The sequence below is a fragment of the Equus caballus genome, chromosome 3 (assembly GCF_041296265.1).
Source record: "Equus caballus isolate H_3958 breed thoroughbred chromosome 3, TB-T2T, whole genome shotgun sequence".
Classification (NCBI taxonomy): domain Eukaryota; kingdom Metazoa; phylum Chordata; class Mammalia; order Perissodactyla; family Equidae; genus Equus; species Equus caballus.
This window is the reverse complement of record NC_091686.1, coordinates 93,130,492-93,150,698: the sequence shown is the minus strand read 5'-3', so window position 1 is coordinate 93,150,698 and position 20,207 is coordinate 93,130,492. Positions and strand designations below refer to the sequence as shown.

The following is a 20,207-nucleotide window of genomic DNA, read 5'->3' as shown; positions in this document are numbered from 1 at the left end:
GGAAGAGTCTAGACCACCACACTGATCTCTATTTATAGTTAGTATTAAATTTATATTGTCAGGTTTGTTGCATAACTGAGGAGCAATTGCTTAGTCCTCCACTAAAGGGATTTAGAATCAGACAACTCAAAATCTACTGATAAAGAAAAAGTTTCGTATTATATTATTAAGTGAGAAAAGCGTCAGGGAGTATAGTATAGTAGGCTGTGGTTAGTATATAAAAAAAAGAGTGAGAGTGTGTGTGTATGAGAATTACACATAAGCATTCACGCATACAAGCATGTGAATACATGCCGTAAAGTACAGCTTTGGAAAAGTGCATGAGAAATTTCGTACAATGGTTGCCTCTGGGAAAGTGGCCTGGAATCCTGGAAGGCAGGCATAGGAGGGAGACAAATTTTTCATTTTGCACTCTTTAAATTTTCCTATAGGCGTGTATTAACTATTCAAAAAAGCAAATATAAAAACATTTAAAGGTGACAAGTGAGCTCAAATAAAGGAGAAAAATAGTGCTTACTGTGAGTTTCTGGATGGCCTCATGGAGGAGGTGGCATTCGAGCTGGGCTCTGGGCAAGGAGAACTTTACCAGGAAGCATCAGAGCAGGAAAGATCTATCTCAGGAGGTGAGAACAGCACGCTTCAGGTTATTGAGGCAGGAAAGGCAGGGGGAGTTTGGGGGATATTACACAGTCCTGAGAGATGGCAGCAATGGCTGGGTGAAGTAGGAGAAAGGTCAAGAGAGAGGCGGCTGGATGGAGGTAATTTTATGCAGAACGTCATCTCCCACCTGTGCCTCAGCTGCCAAAGGCAACTCTACCCTCCAAATACACAGCCGTTTCCCACACGCACACCTGGGCGCCGGCTGCTTCTTCTGTCTCCACGTGGTAGGCCAATCCCATTTTTCCCCCTCCTCCAAGACTCATTTCAAATGTCAGTCCTCTCTGCCTCCTCCACCCCCTCCACCCTCCAAGATTCAAGCAGTCTGTCCTCAGTGTTCTCTTGGCATTTTGCATTTACCTTTATTATAGTACTGATCTATTTTAATTTTAATTTTTTGTGGGATGAAGCTGAGCGTGAGGTCGTTTGTATGCAGAACACTGTTCCTTTTCTCTCTAATTTAGGATTTTAATCTCTAAGGTTCCAGCTCTATGGGACCTTCTGACGATAAAATACAGCCCTGGCATTCTGCGTTCGCAAGGCCATCACATACCTCTCTGCGTGAAGTCATTTCTTCAACAGAGAACAAAACAACAAAAATGTCAGGGTCAGAGACATTATTAACTAAGTAACAAAAGTTTTTTTTTAAAAGCTCTAGGCCTAGTGTAAACTGTATTAACATTTTCTTTATTGTCTTCTGTCCTCATTAGGCTTTTTAAAAGTAGGCCTAGTTAAAAGCCAATTAAAGGGAGATGTCCTGTCATTTTTTTCAGACTTCTATGCATTTGGAACTAAATGTGAATAGAGCATTATGTATGCATAAGCAATGAATTAACAGTTAAAAAGAACTTGGCTCTGGAGGATCCTGATAGCGTCAGGGTCATTGTGGACTTGTTTCTCCCAGTTTCTGCAAGTCCTTGATCTGAAGTGGAGATCTAGGGACGTATTTAATCCCACTGCTGTGTGTTATATCTGCAATATAATCCATGCAGAAAGTGCATACATCTATATTCCAAAAGGGGATTTAAAGAACCCGAGAAAGGCTGTGCAAACTTGTGTTCTTAGGGTATTCCTCTGTGCTCCTCTTCTCCCTTAGACAACTCAGGCATAACTTCCGTCCCCCCAGTACAGTTTTATTTATGGAGGGACGTGTGTAAGGTGAGCTGAGAACTCACAGTGAGCCTGGACTTGCCCACCATTGCACAGATATGTCTCCTCTGCCTGGACCAATGTCCTTCTGCCCATTTTGCCCATTCTGGGCATTTAAGGGCATCACATCAGGCTTGTGCGTTTATTTCTCTACATAGATGGGATCCTTACCAAATTATTCAACTGCTTGTTTTTTTCAGTTACTAATATATCATGAGTACCCTTTCTGCACAACACATATAGGCTGACCTAATTCCTTCTAAAGCTGTATCCGATTCCATTGTATGGACATGGCAGAATTAATTCAACCACTGCCTCTTGATGGACCTTTCAATTATGCCCAGTCCTTTTTTTGCTGTTACGAATAATGCAATGAAAATTCTTGCATATACATCTTGACTACTTATGTGGGGACAACAGGGCAATGTGTTTAAAGAATTGGAATTGCTGGGTTAAAAAGTTCATGCATTTAAAATTTTGATAGCTACTGGCAAGGGCATGCCAAAGGCAGGGTATGGAGGGTGTCCACTTTAGGCACCAGCAATAAGGGAGTGCATCATCCGCTGAGAATTTGAAACCCATGATAAAACCATTGTAGGGCTGCTTTTTATTATCACCATGCGCTGGCAGTGATAAAGTCAGCATGAGTTATTAGCGGTGTGTATGGATTCCATCAGAGCTGACTTCAGGGGCAGATCGCAATTCCCATCCCTATGGCACTACATATTCCTAAATTTAAACAGTAGATTAGAAATGAAGAGTGATGGCACAATGATTATAGACACTCTGAAATAGAACTTGGTTTACTTCAGTTCTGTGGTTCTATGTGACTTCCTGGAGCTGGGTGTTTAAATGTAAAACAGTGAAGCAGACTGCAAACTGCAAAGTGTAATATTTTTGACTGATAAATGCAAGTTTTAGTTCATACATGAAATATTTTACTGTGTTTGAACAATACTTTTAAAGTTGAAATTTATTTTTCTTAAATTGTTATTTGTTCATTTTAAAGCTAAAGAATGAATCAGGAAAATAATGATTGTTCCTGACTCTTACACATTATTACTGAAACTAATTTTGTCATAGATAAGGGAGATTAAAAAATGATCAGCTGGGTGTCAAACACATTAAGTGCACTGCTGGATTCTGTCAAATTGCCTTTCACAAAGATGGCACTCTTTTACACATCTACCAATGGTGTGTGAGTGTCTGCGTAAGGGAGAAATCTTTTAAATGTTGTTAGAAACCAGGACTGTAGTAAGAAAGAAATCACCCACCAGCTGAAAAACGTCTTTCCAGCTCTCCCTCTGCACCGCCTGCCTTTATTTTAGGGTTGTGTCTCAGTCTCTTCGGGCTGCTGTAACAATGCCATAGACTGGGAGGCTTATAAACAGCTGAAATTTATTTCTGACAGTTCTGGAGGCTGGAAAATCCAAGATCGGCACTAATCCCATTCACGAGCGCTCCATTTTAATGACCTGATCACCTCCCAAAGGCCCCATGTCCTAATACTATCACCTTGGAGCTTAGATTTCAACACAGGAATTTTAGGGGCACACAAACATTCAAATCCTAGCAGATTGCTTCGTTTCATCAAGGTTGCAAAGATAGGTAGGCTGCCCCCAAATGAAAGACAGTGGGAGGGGAGGTAGAGACAGCTCTACGAGTGGGCTTGGAGGCCAGTCTACCAGGGTTCAAACCCCAGCCGCCCTCCTCACTAGCTTGTCATCTTGGCCAGGTTACCTTACATCTCTCTGCCTTAGTTTCCCCTGATGTAAAATGAGACAAATGGTATTGACGCCATAGTATTGTCGCCATGATGAATGAGCTAATTTTCATAAAGCACTTCAAATAGTGTCTGGACAATTGTAGGTACCATGTGAGTGTTTATTGTCATCCTTATCCACTAAGGGTCAGGCACTCCACTGGGCATGGGAGCTAGATTCTTTTTAACTGCCTTAAGAATCTACGCGTCATTACCCACATTTTGCAGTTCTGATTATGTGACTTACCCAAAATTATTCTGCTAATCAGCAATGGAGATGAAAATCTAACCAAGACCCTGACTCCCCAACCTGGGCTCTATGCAAACTATGGAATATCAGCAATTTTATATGTTGAACCTGAAAACTAAATCACCTCACTCTAATCAGCGCTCTGGGCTAAATATCCAGAACAAAATACCTTGACTTCTTTTCTAGTTTGACCAATTTGTAAATTAAGGATTTATCCTAATTCTGGAGAATGTTGGAAGGCTGAATGATCTACCCTAAAGAAAGATGATCTATCTCTCAAACGAAGTTAATGAGAAAGGCAATATCTGTTTGAAAAGTATTTTTATATTAAAACTGGGAGCCAGCTTTTGAGTAAAATATCACCAATTTGGAAGATCTATCTAAGTTATCTATATGGGCTTTGCATTTAAAATATTAAGGAAATTAAGTATGGGATGTAAAAGGTAGACGTAATATATATTTGAAAAAATCCTGTGTAGATGGAAAGAATGCTGACTCAGGCAATCTGGTTTCTCGGCCTCAAGTCAGCCCCCAGGAGCTAAACCACTTTCCTCTCTAGGTCTTGGTTCCCTCATGCGGGAAATGAGTGGGTTGAACTAGATGACCTTTCAGGCGTCGAAATATGCTACGTTTCTTTCCACATCAGGGGACATGCTATTTTACATTCTGTTTAGGGGTTGATCAATGATGGAGGAGTGCCAGGAATTTGGGGAATTCCCAGAATACACAGGCACAAAATATATATATATACAAATTTGCAACATATTTATTTAACCAAGAAAAGATTAATATCCTTTATCTCTAAAAAGATTTTAAAAATCATTGAAAAATGATGGCCACCTTGCTAGAAAAGTTGGAAGAACAGATGACTTGCAAAATAAAAAATATAAGTGGTCAATAAACAGATGAATTTTAATTTTCACTAGTCATAAATGAAATGCAAATGAAAATGGATCAAACTGGCAAATATTATATCCAATGATAGTTGATAGTGTGATAAAATGAACACTCTGATACACTGCTTATGGACTAGAAATTGGTCCAAGTTTTTCATCTCTTTTTTTCCAGTAATTGCACTCATATCTGTTTATACTAAAGAAATAATCATATATTTACACAAATTTATTTTTAAAATGTTCACTCAGTGCTGTTATAGTAAAAATTAGAAACAATTTAAGTGTCCAACGATAGACAATTTGTTAAGCAAATATTATGTTCGTATAATGAAATATTATATAGTCATTAAAATTATGTTTGAAGAATCTTAATGGTATAGGAAATATTTATGATGTAGATTTAAATAAAAAAAGCAAGATGCCAAACTATGTATAAATTAGGATATTAGTTTTGAAAAAAATGACACACTGAAAAAAAGAAACAGGAAAAGTCACACTAATATCTCACAGTTTTGGTTCTAGGTGGTAGTTGGTTTTCTCTAACTAGTTAGTTGTCCTTTAGATAGTTCAGTAGTTTTGAAATGTTCTATAATGTGTATGTATTATACACATTATGTATATATTACATTATGTGTGTATTTTATAATCAGAAAAAAAGGTGTAGTAGAAATGGTCCAGAGAAAATGAGGTAAGAAATTAGCCAGTATGGGGAGGCCATCTTCAGTCTGATTGGATCAGCAAATAAGAGAGGGAATTCACCACCAATGGCTTGAATGTGCGTGTTGAGAGGTGGTGGTGGTGGTTGCTGTGTTCGGGCATGGGGAAACCCTGGGATGTGATGGTTTTCTTCGTCATAGGTGTTGCTTTAGAGCTGGGCGGGATCCAGGCTTGGTGGAGGTCTACCCAGACACTAGGAAGATTTCATATTTTCACCGTAAGTAAAGATTGGACAGGGAGCTGGTTTTAAGTCTAAGGGGAAAACGTTAAATCCTAAAGCAGAAATGCCCCAGTGCCCCCTCACCTTTTCAGACAAAAAGGACCACCAGGTCAGAGGGTCTTTGTCACTTTCATAGTTACTTTGACTTGTGATCTGGTTTTGCATAGGTAATACGTTTTCACTCTTGAGTTTCTTTTCTTTTTCAGTTATTTTCATTATGACTTTTTGCTCTTTTGCAAAGAGCTAATTCTGCAGAATTGGAGAAAGAAGGGCCAAGGGCCCTCCTTAGTGAAGGTGATTGTACAAGTCAGGAAGTTGAGTTCAGGTAATCTCAAAGTACTCCAAGAGTAGCCCTTGGTTAGAATTTTTCTAGAAGAGACACTTACTTCCCAGGCACAGATGATGATGTCTTATTGAGAGGCAGGTAGAGCGTGTACTTGAAGCTCCAGTTTTCCTTTCTATGGTTTGGTGGGGCTCCTTCCCGAGGGCTGCTGCTTTTCCTCCTCCACATCCCTTCCACTGGGAGGCAGGCTGTAAGCCTTTGCACTGTCTACTCTACGTCACTCATGTTATTTGATGCACCAACATTCCTTCAAATACTTGAAAAATCACTGTTGCATGATTTATACTTTTTTTGGGGGGGTGATATTTTTCTGCATTTTCTCTATAAGTAAAGATGAGAATAAAACTACAGCTTGGACAAAATGCTACAGAAAACAAAAGACCCCACTCTTTAAAACTTTTATCATGAAAAATTTTGAACATCCACAAGAGTAGAGAGAATAGACTAATATACCCACATGTACCCATCATTCAACTTCAGCAGTTCTCAACATTTTCTCAAACTTATTTCATCTATCATCCTTACTTCTTGTTGTGTTGTTTTTCTGGAATGATCTAAAATAAATTCCAGACACCATATTCGTTTCTCCTCTCAGATAAGGACTGTAAAAATATATATGACCACAATATGATTGTCACCTAAGAAAATTACCAAGAGTTCCTTAATGTCATCTAATACCCAGGGCATATGCAAACTTCTTTGAATATCTAAGAAATATAAAAAGGACTTTAAAAACTGTCTTATGAGCAAGAAGAAGAGAGATGGGCTTGGAATGTTTGTGAGAGGAGGCAGAATTACTCAGCTCTGCCTGTCTTCTTTCCATGACAGACCTTTACAAAGGAACCAGAAGCCAGAGATAGTGCTTCTAGGAATTTTAAGCAAATTCAGCTGTCCAGATCTAGAAAATTTTTGTCTTTGGACACTGACGGGGGCTCATAGAGACCCTCTATAGCCTCAGGGGATCTCACATCAGCCTTTTCTTTCCCTTCCAAGCCAAACTTAAAAAACGAAATAACACTTCAAAGCACTTCAACGTCACGCAAGTAACACACGCTTATTGCAGAAATATTTTAAAATGCACATAAGCAAGGAGAAGAAAATGAGACTCACCTACAGTCCCGGGACCTGAGACAGTTCGCCTTAGCATGGTGGGACACATTGCTCTAGACTTTCTCGTATCTATGGAATCATACTGGACATATTTTAAAACCTGCTTTTTTCCCATTCAGCTTAGGGAGGCTTTTCCTGTGTCAGTTAATGTATCTCTACACTGCTATTTTAAAGGATATTGATCATAGGAATAAACTAAGTAGTTTATCCAAGAACCACCTTTTCTTGGATAACTTTTTTCCCCATTATAGACAGCGTAGACAAGAACACGTGTGCAACTGAGTATTTCACGTGAGAGTTCAGGAAAGAATAAACACTGTCCTGGCTGCCACCACTGCTTCCCTTCCCACTCATCCTTATCACTTCTGATGTGCCCACAGCCCCTGGGCTCTCCTGAAATCTCTCGGCACCTCGGTCTGAGACACTGAACTCTCCGCCTGGTCTCGCGGCCCCGTCTCTCCTCCAGCAGTTCCTCTTGCCGCTGGCTTCCTCCCAGGCCCCCAGCCTGGGGCCTCAGAGTCTTCTCATCACAGGCCTGTGTCGGTTCTAACTCACGGATACTCTGAGGTCCCTTTCCCCTCCTTTCTAGCCTCCTAGCATCCCTCCTAGATAAAGCCTCCTTGTTCCCACTCTCTTGTATTCCTCCAGGGGCTTCCAAACTCGCCTCTCTGAGCCTTCCCCTTGTAATCCAGCCTGACCTGCCTCAGCAATGCGCTTCCTAAAGCCCAGCTTCATCTCCCATTCTGGACTCTACATCTCAGCCCAGCCGAGCTGCTCGCCGTCCTCTTACGCGCCCCAAGAGTTCGTCTTCCCTTGGTCATGGTTCTCTTTCCCTTTCATCTCTGTGCATCTCAAGCTCGATTGTTTTTAGGCCGTGTTCTAATATTGTGGCCTCTGCAAAGGCTTTCTTGATTCCTGCCTGCTCCAAGCAGCACTTTTTTACTTTGTTGGCACTTGATGTGCTCCTCGTTTGGACACTCGTTGAGTTTTATGCTTGAATTGCCCTTTAGCCTCGAAGTTTCTTGAGGGCATGGACTGCGTCTTATTCAACTTGGTATCAGCCCTATTGTGTAGCACAATGTCTGACGCATAACAGGCGCCCCAAAACTCTAGTGAACAGGTAGGATTTCAGTGAAAAGAGAGTGGATGGGTAAGAGTATACGTGCAAAAGGCCCAGAGATTTTCATCGGCTATGGAGTTAACGGTATGCTATAAATGCTGACAAGCTAAAAACAATTTTGGATTGTATGAAAACAAACACAGTTTCGTTTCCCATAACTCCCTCCACTGTCCTCTTCCTACTTCCCACTGAGCATCCCTCAGTGCAGCCTCTTTGAACTATGTACTTCCACTTCCCCAACCCAAACATGTACTTCACTGCTGCTGGGCCTTTGCACATGCTTCCTCTCCATGTCTTTTTTTCTCCTTCTTTGCTTGTCAAAATCTTATTCATCCTACAGATCAGATATCACCTTTTATTTTATTTATTTATTTTTACTGAGGTAAATTAGTTTATAACATTATATGAATTTCAGATGTACATCCTTATATTTTGATTTCTGGGTAGATTACATCATGTTCACCACCCAAAGACTAATAACCATCCATCACCACACGTGTGTGAATCACCCCTTTCTCCCTCCTCCCTCCCCTCTTCTCGCCTGGTAACCACCAGTCCAATCTCTGTCTCTCTGTGTTTGTTTGTTGTTTTTATCTTCTATTTATGAATGAGATCATAAGGCATTTAACTTTCTCCACCTAACTTCTTTCACTTAGCATGGTATAGATATCACCTTTTAAATGTAGGATTCCCTAATCACCACTCTATTCTCCCACCTCCAGAGAATTCATTGCTCCCTCTTCTGGGTTTTATAGTAGTGGTTCTATCAGCATCGTCATAGCAGCTACGGTTTGTGAGGACCTATTTTGTTCCAGGTACTGTTTTAGGCTCGTGACATACACTAGCTCTTATAATCCTACAACAACCCTTTAAGGTAAATAATAGTAAATACTTCTATAGTACTCACTCTGTGCCAGGCACCGTCCTGTGTGCTTGACATGCACTAACCCATTTAATCCCATACGATAACCTTGCACGACAGGTACTATCATTACTGCCTGTTTACAGTCAGAGAAGCTACGGCCAAGTAACTTTGGTCACTAAGGTTAAGTAACTTTCACGAGATCACACAGCCAGTAGTTAGTGGAGCAGGGAGGCAGTACCGTCCCAGAGTCGGTGCTCTTCATCACTGTGCTATACTGCCTCTGTTGACAAAGGAACTGAAGCTGAGAGAGGTTAAGTAATTTGCCGATGATCACATAGTAAGTGGCAGATGTTGGAGCCAAACGCAAGCCTGCCTGACCCCAGAGTCTGTGCTCTCCTTACGCTGAATCACCTCTCTTTATACAGCGTGGTTGTCAAACGTTTTCTGTTAAGGGCCAGATGGTCAAGATTTTAGGCTTTGTGGGCGATAAAGTCTCCTTGAGTTGTATCAAGAAAGCAGCCATAGATAATATATAAATGAAAGAGCATGGCCGTGTTCCAGTAAAATGTTATTTACGAATGCTGAAATTTGAATTTCATGTAATATTCAGATCATGAAATATTGGTCTTTTGATTTTTTCAACAATTAAAAAATGTCTAAACCATTCTTAATTTGCAGGCCATACAAAAACTGATGGAGGGTTTGGCCCGTGGGTGAGCGTAGTCTGACAACCTTGCTTTATAGCATCATTATGTCATAGAAAGGTTAGATATGCATATATCTGCCTCTCTTCTCTGTGCTTGAACAATTCAGCTTGGGCCCCAAACATGCATTGCTAATGGGGAAGACATGAGTCCTTCAGTAAAAGCGATTCACAGTCCTCAGAGAGCGGCTCAGAGACCTGGGACCTTCCCAGAGCATGCCCCGTGGGGGCTGCACCCTCAACTCCAAGTAGTTTTTCAGAATATTCCTTCCAACCACTTTGAGAAAAGCTGTGGTAACTACATTTTCCCATCACCTTAGTTTTGAGACGAGATTCTAGTGTCTTTTAATGGTGCTCTGGGTAGTTGCCTGGCTGCCTGGTCTTGTTTTTGGCTCTCTACTTGGACCAAATTGAGAACTGTAGACCTGTGGTGACAACTCGATTATTGTGCTCCTAGGAGTAGAAGGGACCAGTCAGGGCAGGGTACCTGGAACAGAGGAGGGGAAGCGTACCATGGTCTCTACTTGGCCTGGGGTCAGAGGGGCAGGGTTCATGACTCAGAGAGGCTTAGGGTGCCTGGATCATGGGAGGCCTCAGGGCCTGGTGATGTTCTGTTTTAATTAAACTAGAATGGGGCTAAATAGGCTTCAGGCTTAGCAATGTAAATATGGCCTAGAACCTTGACTCTGGAGAACATGTATTGAAAGTTGCAAACCAGCATCTTGCAAGTGAACTTTCAGAACAAAATCCATTTGGAATTGAGATGATCTGTGTATAAAAATAAACTGATTTAAAAATGATTTCCTTTTGTGATTTTGAGGGAGGATTTAGTCATTATTTGTAGCAATTATAAACACTCAGGGGAATTACTAAAGTAGGGTTGAGAATTAGTGAAATGAACTCTTGCAAGATGAAACTTAAGATAAAATACTACTTGAGAAGATGGTCACAGCAGTGGCAGTAACCTTATTTTTAAAAATACTTTTTACTGAAGTTTAATCTACATACAGACAAGTGAACACATCCTAGGTCTACTGCTTGATGAATTTTCACAAACTGAACACACTTGTGGGCCCTGCTTCCAGATCAAGACCCGGCACACTTCTTGTAAAATATCAAGAACTCCTTCTTTGCAGGGGGAGAATACGAGTAGGGACCTGGTTGGAGGGGATGGCTAGAAAAATGTCTTGAAACTCGGTCTGCTTAGGAAGCGTAGTTTATTTGAGATGCCTCGGATAGGACTGACAGGAATTACGGGGTGGGGAGGACACGTGGAGCTGCTGCAGCTTTGGGGTCAGACTCTGTTTGGGTCTAACTTTACCTCCGCTGTTTCCTCGCTGTGTGACTATAGCAAGATTCTCATCCTCCTGAAGCTCTGTAGTGGCGAAATGGTAATCTCCATGAAGGCATCAACTCTCTTCTTCACTATGATGCTCTCAGGACCTGTTACAGTGCCTGCCACACGGGAAGCCCTAAACAATTTTTTTAAAATGAGTAAAACAGCTAATGAATAATACACAACAAAGTACTTTGTACGGCCCCTGGAAGATGCTTAATAATGTAAACAGAATTCACAAAATGACCCAGTAATGCCACATGTGTCAATGTATCCCCCAAGAAAATTGTCCACATAAAAGTAATTTATATATATGTATGTTTATATATATGTATATATTTGTGTGTGTGTGTATATATATAAAATGGTACAGTTATCAGTTACTGGGACTGTAATTACTGAAATACTGGAACTAACTCAAAGCCTCTGCCAGCAGTGGGGAATTGCTGTGCAATTAGGAATTGTTGAAACAATGGAAAGCTATTTATTGAAAACCTGGCAAGTATGTAGACTATGTTGAAAATAAAAATTTTTTAAAATCTGAAAAAAATGCTTAGAAGATATACACAAGTATATATACATTAGAGAATGAAAACTGAATAAGAGCTTGGAGTGATAAAATTTAGAGAGGGTCACGATTTTTTATTAGTAAGTTGCTTAAGATTTCTTGAACTGATTCTCTTTCCCCTCAAGAGAAAGAAAGGAAAGGAAGCACCCAGCCGCCCTTGCCAGATGGGGTGCTCTCCGTGGGTTCACCCATCCTGAGCAAGGCCTGCTCATGCCACGGCCTCCCTGCTAGGCTGTGGAGGGCTCGCGGATGGAAGGCGCTGGTGGGAGATGAGTTGCTGAGGAGCATGATGATCTCCTAATCCTGGGAATGTGTCAGACTCACAGCAGAATCAATTTCTGTAATGAGCGACTCGGCTGCTGCCAGCGCAGGTCCTTCACCAAAGCTCTTCTGAGCAGGATGACATTTAGATGCATTCTCTGTAACTGACAAGCTGTCCCTGGCCGCTGGCTGCCGTGGGTTCATATTTTTGAAAGACTGTGAAGATTTTATCAGCATTTTGAAGTAAGCCACCTCAATCAAAGCCCACATAACCTAAAACCTGCCATAATAATAATTAGCTCATCCTAATTTCACCATAGTTTTATTTTGGGCTCTGTGGTTCTGAAGGGGCTTCCTCGCAGAGCAAACCAGAGAGTCTTTCCAAAGGTACAGTCTTGTGAAAGTACAAGCCCGAATTATTGCTGTATTGTTATCATTTGCAGGGGATCCTCATACGCTCCCTGTGAGGAAGGGAGGGCGGATCTTATTCCCGTTTTACAGCCGAGGGATAAGCACAAGATGACTGGCAGTGTGATGATGGCTGTGTTAGAGGCGCAGGGCCAGAGGGTCAGCGATCAAAGGAGACTCTCAAGAAGAGGTGGGAGTTGAGGGGTGGGTGGAGGGCAGGACTTTCCAGGCAAATAGAGAAGCACAGAGTGTGTCTGAAGAAAGAGTGATAGTGAAGAGTGGGTGTCTGTTAGTGGGATGAGAATTGAGGCTAAAGTGAAACCAGGATTTCCTACTGGACAGCCCTCAGCTCTCCAGGAGATGCAGTGGCTTAGATGCCTCCTCTCTACGCTCTCCCTTTTGTCGGCCTTTGACCCTTTGCTGTCGTAGACAGGAGCACCCGACACCTTTGCCTTCACAAGACTGAGCCTCCCTTCCCTCCTCCTCTGTGTGCGAACCGTTGGGGCCTGTTGAAGGCATTCTTGCTGTGAAAATGGTAAAAAGAGGAGAAAGGGAAGAGAAGTCAAGTTATGGAGACCTGAGAGATTTGGGATTGAAGGTTCCTTAATTCCAATCTGATTTAAGTCCTAAAAGGTTCACACTGTGGCATCAGTCACCACGCTGTCTGAAGTCACTTTTGGTAACTCTTCTGCACTGAGAGACATATGACTGGGGTGCCCCTGCCAGTTAGCCACTTGTGAAATACTGCTGAAAACGTGCTTCTATTTTTCACCCAAAAGCCCTTTTAGGGAGAATCTCTCCCTTTAAGGAGAAATTTTACTGAAATCAAGCCCCCTAGGCTTCCACACTGACGATGTGACCCAGTGGCTCCGTCTTGGGCACATGTGGCACGCTGTCTGATCTGGCATGTCTATATAGGGTATTGCTCTAATCTAGACTGGAGCTCCTCCCTGCCCCTCCTCTCCCAGCTCCATATTTAGCCATCTGCTGAAGGCTATGCATATCATCCAGGTTTATCATCCGTCTTTACTGCTATGGAATAAGGCAGAGGTTTATGTTCCTGTATTCACTGTGGCAGGCAATAAAGATTTCTCCTTTGGCCTGTTTTGATAGAACCACAGAGAAAGCTAATCTCATCTAACCACTTTACAAGTTGAGAAACTGAGGCCCTGAGAGCTAACTTGATGTGCCTCTTGGTGCCAGAACTGGCTGGGGAAGGAAGGTCACTTGACTGAACAGAGCCTTTTCTCCAGCCTGATTCTTTGGAGCTCTCTGCGTGGTAAAACTCAGACACGAATTTCTTTGCTCATTTTTTTTTTTTATGCTACCAGAAGAAATCCTATATCTGTATATTTTTTGTAGTCATAGCTTGGCGTAAAATACCCAGGGCACCCCTTGCAGGAGAAAGCTGTTTGGTGCTACTTCAAATTCCCTACTTATAATTCATAATTGTTTACCATCATATTTAGTAGTTACTATTTGACAATGACATTAATAATAAGGACTCTTACTGTGTGTTTGCTCAGTGTTGCCTGTGTGCATACAGTATATTTGCATCATGCACCATGCTAAGGATTTTTTATGTTTAAGCACATAATCATTTCAACAACCTGGTGTTATAGATACTATTTCCTCAATTTTACAGAGGAAACTGAGGCACAGGGAGGTTACGAAACTCCTCCAAGATTGCCGCACAGGGAGTCGGTTGGGCAGCCTGCATTCAGTTCTAGATCTGTCAGATTTTAGAGCCCGTCTTCTTAATGATTTTACCTCATTAATTTCCTTTTGCAGATGTTTCCTTAGGAAATTTGGCTTTACTTGATCTATTAGAAAGATTTTATTTAATAACCAAAATCCTGACATGTGCACATTTTTCCTAGTTCTGGTTTTGCTACATTGGGGTCAAAGTCAAACTTAAAAAATATCTTAAGAGGTCTTGGCCCAGACTAAGTGCTGAGGGGTCACAGATGCATCCACTTAAGTCATTCGTAGGTCTAAGGAGCTGAAGTTGAGACCCAATGGAGCTCCCAAGGAAACGTTGCTCAAAGATCAGGTGACGAAGAGGTTTCCAGGACCCTGGTGTCTGAGAAGGACCTGATGTGAGTCTTTAGGTAGAGTCCAGCAGCAAATTTGACATCCCAGCCCCTGTGCTATGGACATGCAATATTTAGCATTTTAAATAAATAGTAGTAGAAATAGAAAAATATGGTGCCTCGCTATAGATCCCATGTGCCAGGTTCTGGGTTAAGCCAGACTTTCCGCACACTGACAAATCTTTACGATAACTGCATGAAGGTACTTTTCTTATTCTCATTTTTATGAAGAAACCAAGGCTCAGAGAGTTTGAGTACCTTGGCCAAGGTCATCCAACTTATATGTGGTTAAAAAAGTGAGCACATGAAAGTGATGTTTATTATTTATTTGATTAACTCATTTGCAAAGGCTGTTATGTTTAATGAAACAGAGACAGCAGATTGACAAGGATAAAAATGTCTTGGAAGGGAATGTCAGGATTTAGACGAGTAATTTTTAAAAATTGTGTTAAAAATTATTTAAAAACTATATTACGTGTGACATGTCGGAAGATTGCCAGTGTGGGAGGTTATAAGTTCAGATTGTGTTAATAACATTTACTTAGAATTTTGATCGGAAACACATTTCCTTTGAAGCTGGGCTGGCCTTGTGATGACGTCCTTTGGCAGACGGACGCTGTCCCCAAGGCTGGTCTCATTGTCTGGAGCTCTCTCACCTGCAGTAAACGAGAATTTGTTTGATCCTTTTATGAAATTCAGATTCCGTCATATTTATGTAGCCCTGTTTAAGTGACAGTCACTAAATATGGTTGCTTTTAGGAAAGTTATTTGGTTTAACCAAGGGCATAGCAGAATTCCGGATATATAGGTAGCTGTCCAGAGACATTGAAAGAAAGAGAATTTAATCTTTACAACATTTCTGAGAAGCGGTTCCTAAATTTATCGCAATCCTGCAGAGGTGTAAACTGAGGCTTGGAGATCCAGTAACGTGTCTCAAAGCCTTGTCATTGTAGAGATAATGGAGTCTTATTTCAGATGCAGAAAACACCAAGGACAGTGCCCTTTCCATTACATCTGTAGCCAGTTTTTGGAAAAACCTCAAGGGAAAAATCATAGCAAATTTTTAGAGTTCTGGTAATTTCTTGTCTTCAACCTCAAATTCCCACATAAACCAAGGACTGGCTGATTAACCAATAGATGAAGGGAAGTGTTTATAGTATCTGCCGCTGATTACATTTTTTTCTTCCTTGCAGTTCCCAAAGTGGCTGGGATGCGTTAGAGACTGAAGGGGACGCGGAGCGCTGTCAGGTGCCTTCGCTTCTTGGAGCAGAAGCCAACAGAGAGCTGTTTGACAACGTCTCATTCACACACCAGGTTGATATTGAGGTCTTTTTCATGTTGTGATCAGAGCGGTTGCTTGTGTTTTTATCACTAGGCTGATTTTAGAGATAAAGTCAGCTTCTGCTTCTTGACTGGGTGGAGCTGTGGGTGCTTGTGCTGGGGGATAACCGATCCAAGCTTCTTTGTTGGGGGGAAGAGTGGGTTGGGCGAGTGGGGTCTGACGGCTACACTGAGGTGGGTGTCATGTTTAACCAGTTTGCCAATGAGGAAGCGCCCCGTCATCAAAAGAGAAAGACTTAGTTTTCCCCCTTCTCTTTCTGTTCCAGTTGAAGACTAGCCCTTGGAGGTTTTCAAAGTAGATCGTGCGTCTTCCTCAGATGGATGGGGAGAAGTAACATTCTGCAAGTTGCTGTCAGAGGTCCTGAGAACACAAACGCATCTGGTTTTTATCCCCCTTGTTGAATGGCCTTTGCTCCAGCAGCCCACTGAGGGCTCTTTTCCTCGGGATTCTGAAGTCTTAAATAACTAAGGATGCAGGCTGGGAAGATGCTGAGTTCCATCAAGTGTGTGCTGGTAGGAGACTCTGCCGTGGGGAAGACCTCTCTGTTGGTGCGCTTCACCTCAGAGACCTTCCCGGAGGCCTACAAGCCCACAGTGTATGAGAACACGGGTGTGGACGTCTTCATGGATGGCATACAGATCAGCCTGGGTCTCTGGGACACAGCTGGCAACGATGCCTTCAGAAGCATCCGCCCGCTATCCTACCAGCAGGCAGATGTGGTGCTAATGTGCTACTCCGTGGCCAACCATAACTCTTTCCTGAACCTGAAGAACAAGTGGATTGGTGAAATCAGGAGCAACTTGCCCTGTACCCCCGTGCTAGTGGTGGCCACCCAGACTGACCAGCGGGAGGTGGGGCCCCACAGGGCGTCCTGCATCAATGCCATAGAAGGGAAGAGACTGGCCCAGGATGTGAGAGCAAAGGGCTACCTGGAGTGCTCAGCCCTTAGCAACCGGGGGGTACAGCAGGTATTTGAGTGTGCCGTCCGAACTGCCGTCAACCAAGCCAGGAGACGCAACAGAAGGAGGTTCTTCTCCATTAATGAGTGCAAGATCTTCTGAACCCCAAGAGACTTCACCCAACACTCATTTACTCACCCTAAAGGCTAACGGGGACGGGGAGAGCAGAGAAGTCGGCAAGGGTTGATGCTCTTTCTGGGTGCATCCCCAGCAGCGTTTTCGTTTGGATACAGTTGTTGCTGGGCCTCGGCCATTGGATGTTTTTCCTAAGTACGCTCTACAGATGAACTCTTTGCCCAGTTCAATTGGAAGATCCCCTGGGAAGCTAGAATGCATATTCCTTGTTCGATTAAAAAACTAAAATGGTCTGCATAATTTTGGACAATGAAGTGAGTTTTCCAAAGAATTCCATATTTAAAGACATGTTTTATTTAAATAATAACAAAATGTTTAGCTCTGGTATATAATTAGTTTTCACACTTGGAAAGTCTTTTGCTCCATACTTACAAACAAACTTCTGTATGTGTGAAATAATCTTCTGGGGCTCTGCCATGTGTTTGTAGTGTTATTTTCACCTGAAGTAATAATTTTGCTGAAGCCGCTTGCCTGCTAGATTTTACTAGATAATCAAATTTTTTTTAAATGACCATAAATTGATCCTTGCAATTAATTTTCCACCCAGATGTTATTCAGAGTTGTGTATAAAATACAGTTCAATAACGTAAGATCCTCTACTACTGCGTAATGATTTTAAACAGTTGTCACTATATTTCTCCCTAATTATAAAGAAAGAAGTGTTTCTTATTTACGATATTACCTTTCACTCAAAGAACTCCCATTATGCACTAAATATTTCTCTCTCACTCACCAAAAAGGAAGAACCTTTCAGGTAGAGAATCAGACTGTTCTAAGTAATGGCAGCAGAACTTGGACCAGCAGAGAGGGCGTCTCATTTTCATTCAGAAACGTGTGCACTTACCCTGCTTCTTCCGACACTGTGGCTCCCATTTGGTTGCGGGTCTTGTGAAAGAGAGCGGGCTCAAAGTTCTGTTTGAGGGGAATTTGGCGAATTTGTTACTTGAGCTCTAAACTGAGTTGGGATGGGAACATAATTTTAGGATCTAATCAGAATAATTGAGAAGGTGTCTAGATATGTATGTGTACGGGGAAAAAGGAATTTATAGCTTTTACTATTTCATGACTATGAAGTAACTGAGTCAAAAAGAAATCACAAATTCTACGCACAGAGAACAGGCGAAATGTACAGCAATTGCTTAGGGGATAAAAAGTTATCAGGGAAATACTGAATAAATAGGGACACCCTCCCATTCTGATAGCTTAAAGGCTTGTCCTCGCCTCTGTGTCACCCGTGTCCCTTGACTTGAGAGTTCTGTATTCAGCTCTCTGCATTTGGTCTCCAGAGGGTTGAAGGGCCTGAAACCTGACCAAGCAGGGAGGTGATGGGAGCTCATATTCTCTGATATCCCTGTTGATCCTTGCCCTCTTTTCCAACAAGCAGATTTTCCTTCAGGCCAGGCTTTGGTGGTGGTGGTGGGGATAGTTAACATTGTAGTAGGAATAAATTTCTCTTCACTAAAATTGGCTGTCCCCGAAGCTTTTCCTTCTTACTTGTTGAAGGGAGATGGGGGTGGGGGTGTGTCTGAAAATGGGAAGGGCCCGTTACCTGACTTTAGGTGAGGGAAGAGGAGGTGATTCCATGGCAGAAGGGGAGGAGAAAGCCCAGGCCAGAGAGGGCACAGTCAAATGGCTTTCCTTCACCTGGGCAGACACACAGATGAGCCTGTTGGCAGGAGGCAAGCTTAAAGCTTCCCCTGGAAACTCTCACATCTGAGAACAGGAATCCACACGTAAACCCTCCCCTGTGATGGGATCTGGCAGAAACTGAGGCCAATACATGTTTGTCTCCCCTACTAGATTATGAGTTCTTGAAGGCAGAGTGACCTCCTGAGCGTCTCAGTGTCCTCAGGGCCCAGCGCAGGGAAGGAACCAGACCTAAACAAAGCTAAACAAAGTTGTGTTGAATTGAATCAGAGAGAGGAGAGGAATGGGGCTGCTGTGCCGCAAAGTGGGTAGGAAGGAAGCCAACCCCCGTCAGCCTTGCAGGGGTAAGAAGTGAAAATACGTCATTTTGTTGGAATCCATGCAATGTATGTTCCACATGAGTATATATTTATTTTTGCCTTTCTAGACTCAGGAGTATGCTTCCTCCACTTCAAAACTCACAGTACCTTTTTGTAGACTATTGTATGTCGATTGTTAACTGTTCCAAGTAGCAACATTAAATATGCTCTTGTTTACATTAAAGAGTTGATTTGAGTGGTCGAGTAATTCATCCTATTCTGTTTTACTTTATGCTGACTGTCTCATTGGGGCGGCAGAATCTGGTGTGCTGAAATTAGCTGAGTGACAAGAAAGCTCAAAGCATCCTAATGATTAAAGTTTGTTGAGTGCTTTGAATGTGCCAGGCACTATGCTAAGCACTTGAGTGTGCATTATCTCACCACATGGTTTGTAGGTGGCTGCACTATAATGAGTACCATCTTACACAAGGAGACTGAGGCTTGGAGCATTGACTGACAGGGCCAAGGCCATTCGGCAGGTGAGTGGCAGCACCAGGACTCTCGAGCAGGCCTATCTGACTCCAAACCTCTGCTCACTGTGTATGAGAACCACTGTGCCCCACTTCCTCCCAGAACAGCCCAACTGTACGGCTTTGCCACATCCGATCTCATGTAGCCTTGGAGGCCCCACCCGCACCAGTCAAATGGCCTGCATTAAAAAAAATTTTTTTAATAGGGGCCAGCCCAGCGGCATAGTGGTTAAGTTCACACACTCCACTTTGGTGGTCTGGGGTTCACAGTTCAGATCTCAGGCGCAGACCTACACACCACTCATCCAGCCATGCTGTGGCAGCATCCCCCATACAAAACAGAGGGCAACTGGCACAGATGTTAGCTCAGGGCCAATCTTCCTCACCAAAACAAGAAAAAAATTATTTTTAATAAAATATTCCAAGTCTGATCTTAGTCTTCCTCTTTTATTTTTCTTTCTAGCAATGAGAATGAGACCTGCCTAAATCATAGAGCGTCATCATTTGCAAAGATCCTTGCTCCAACCTTTGGCTTTTAAGTATAATTTCTCAGGTTGATTGCATGTGAATTGGCAGAGATGAAATACATCATGATTTGATGCTTTAAGAAGCTTGGAAAATATTCTCCTTTTTCTTATCTCACTTTTCTATCCCTCAGGTTTTAGGTATTTCCTTTGAATGAGGGAGTGACAGGGGAGAGGAGAGCCTGGTTCTTTCCTTTTAAGGGTTTGGTACCAAGGAAGGGCACCCTTCCCAGCATGAGATATGATTAAAGGGTTCCACTTTGGCATATCTGTGGGGTTATGATAAAACAGAGGGGACAGGGCACCTGCGAGT

The 20,207-nt window shown here is 42.4% G+C and overlaps 1 protein-coding gene across 3 annotated transcripts in view; it reads left to right on the top strand.

The window, feature by feature from the left end:
- RHOH (ras homolog family member H) overlaps positions 1-19,096 on the top strand; it is a 38,411-nt gene extending 19,315 nt beyond the window's left edge. For all 3 annotated transcript variants that reach the window (XM_005608809.4, XM_003364726.5, XM_070263955.1), the window contains exons 2-3: positions 15,652-15,772; positions 16,066-19,096. In XM_005608809.4, the coding sequence (XP_005608866.1) occupies positions 16,271-16,861 (591 nt within the window). In that variant the 5' untranslated portion in view covers positions 15,652-15,772; positions 16,066-16,270 and the 3' untranslated portion in view covers positions 16,862-19,096. The remainder of the gene's footprint in view (positions 1-15,651; positions 15,773-16,065) is intronic.
- Positions 19,097-20,207: the final 1,111 nt, after the last annotated feature.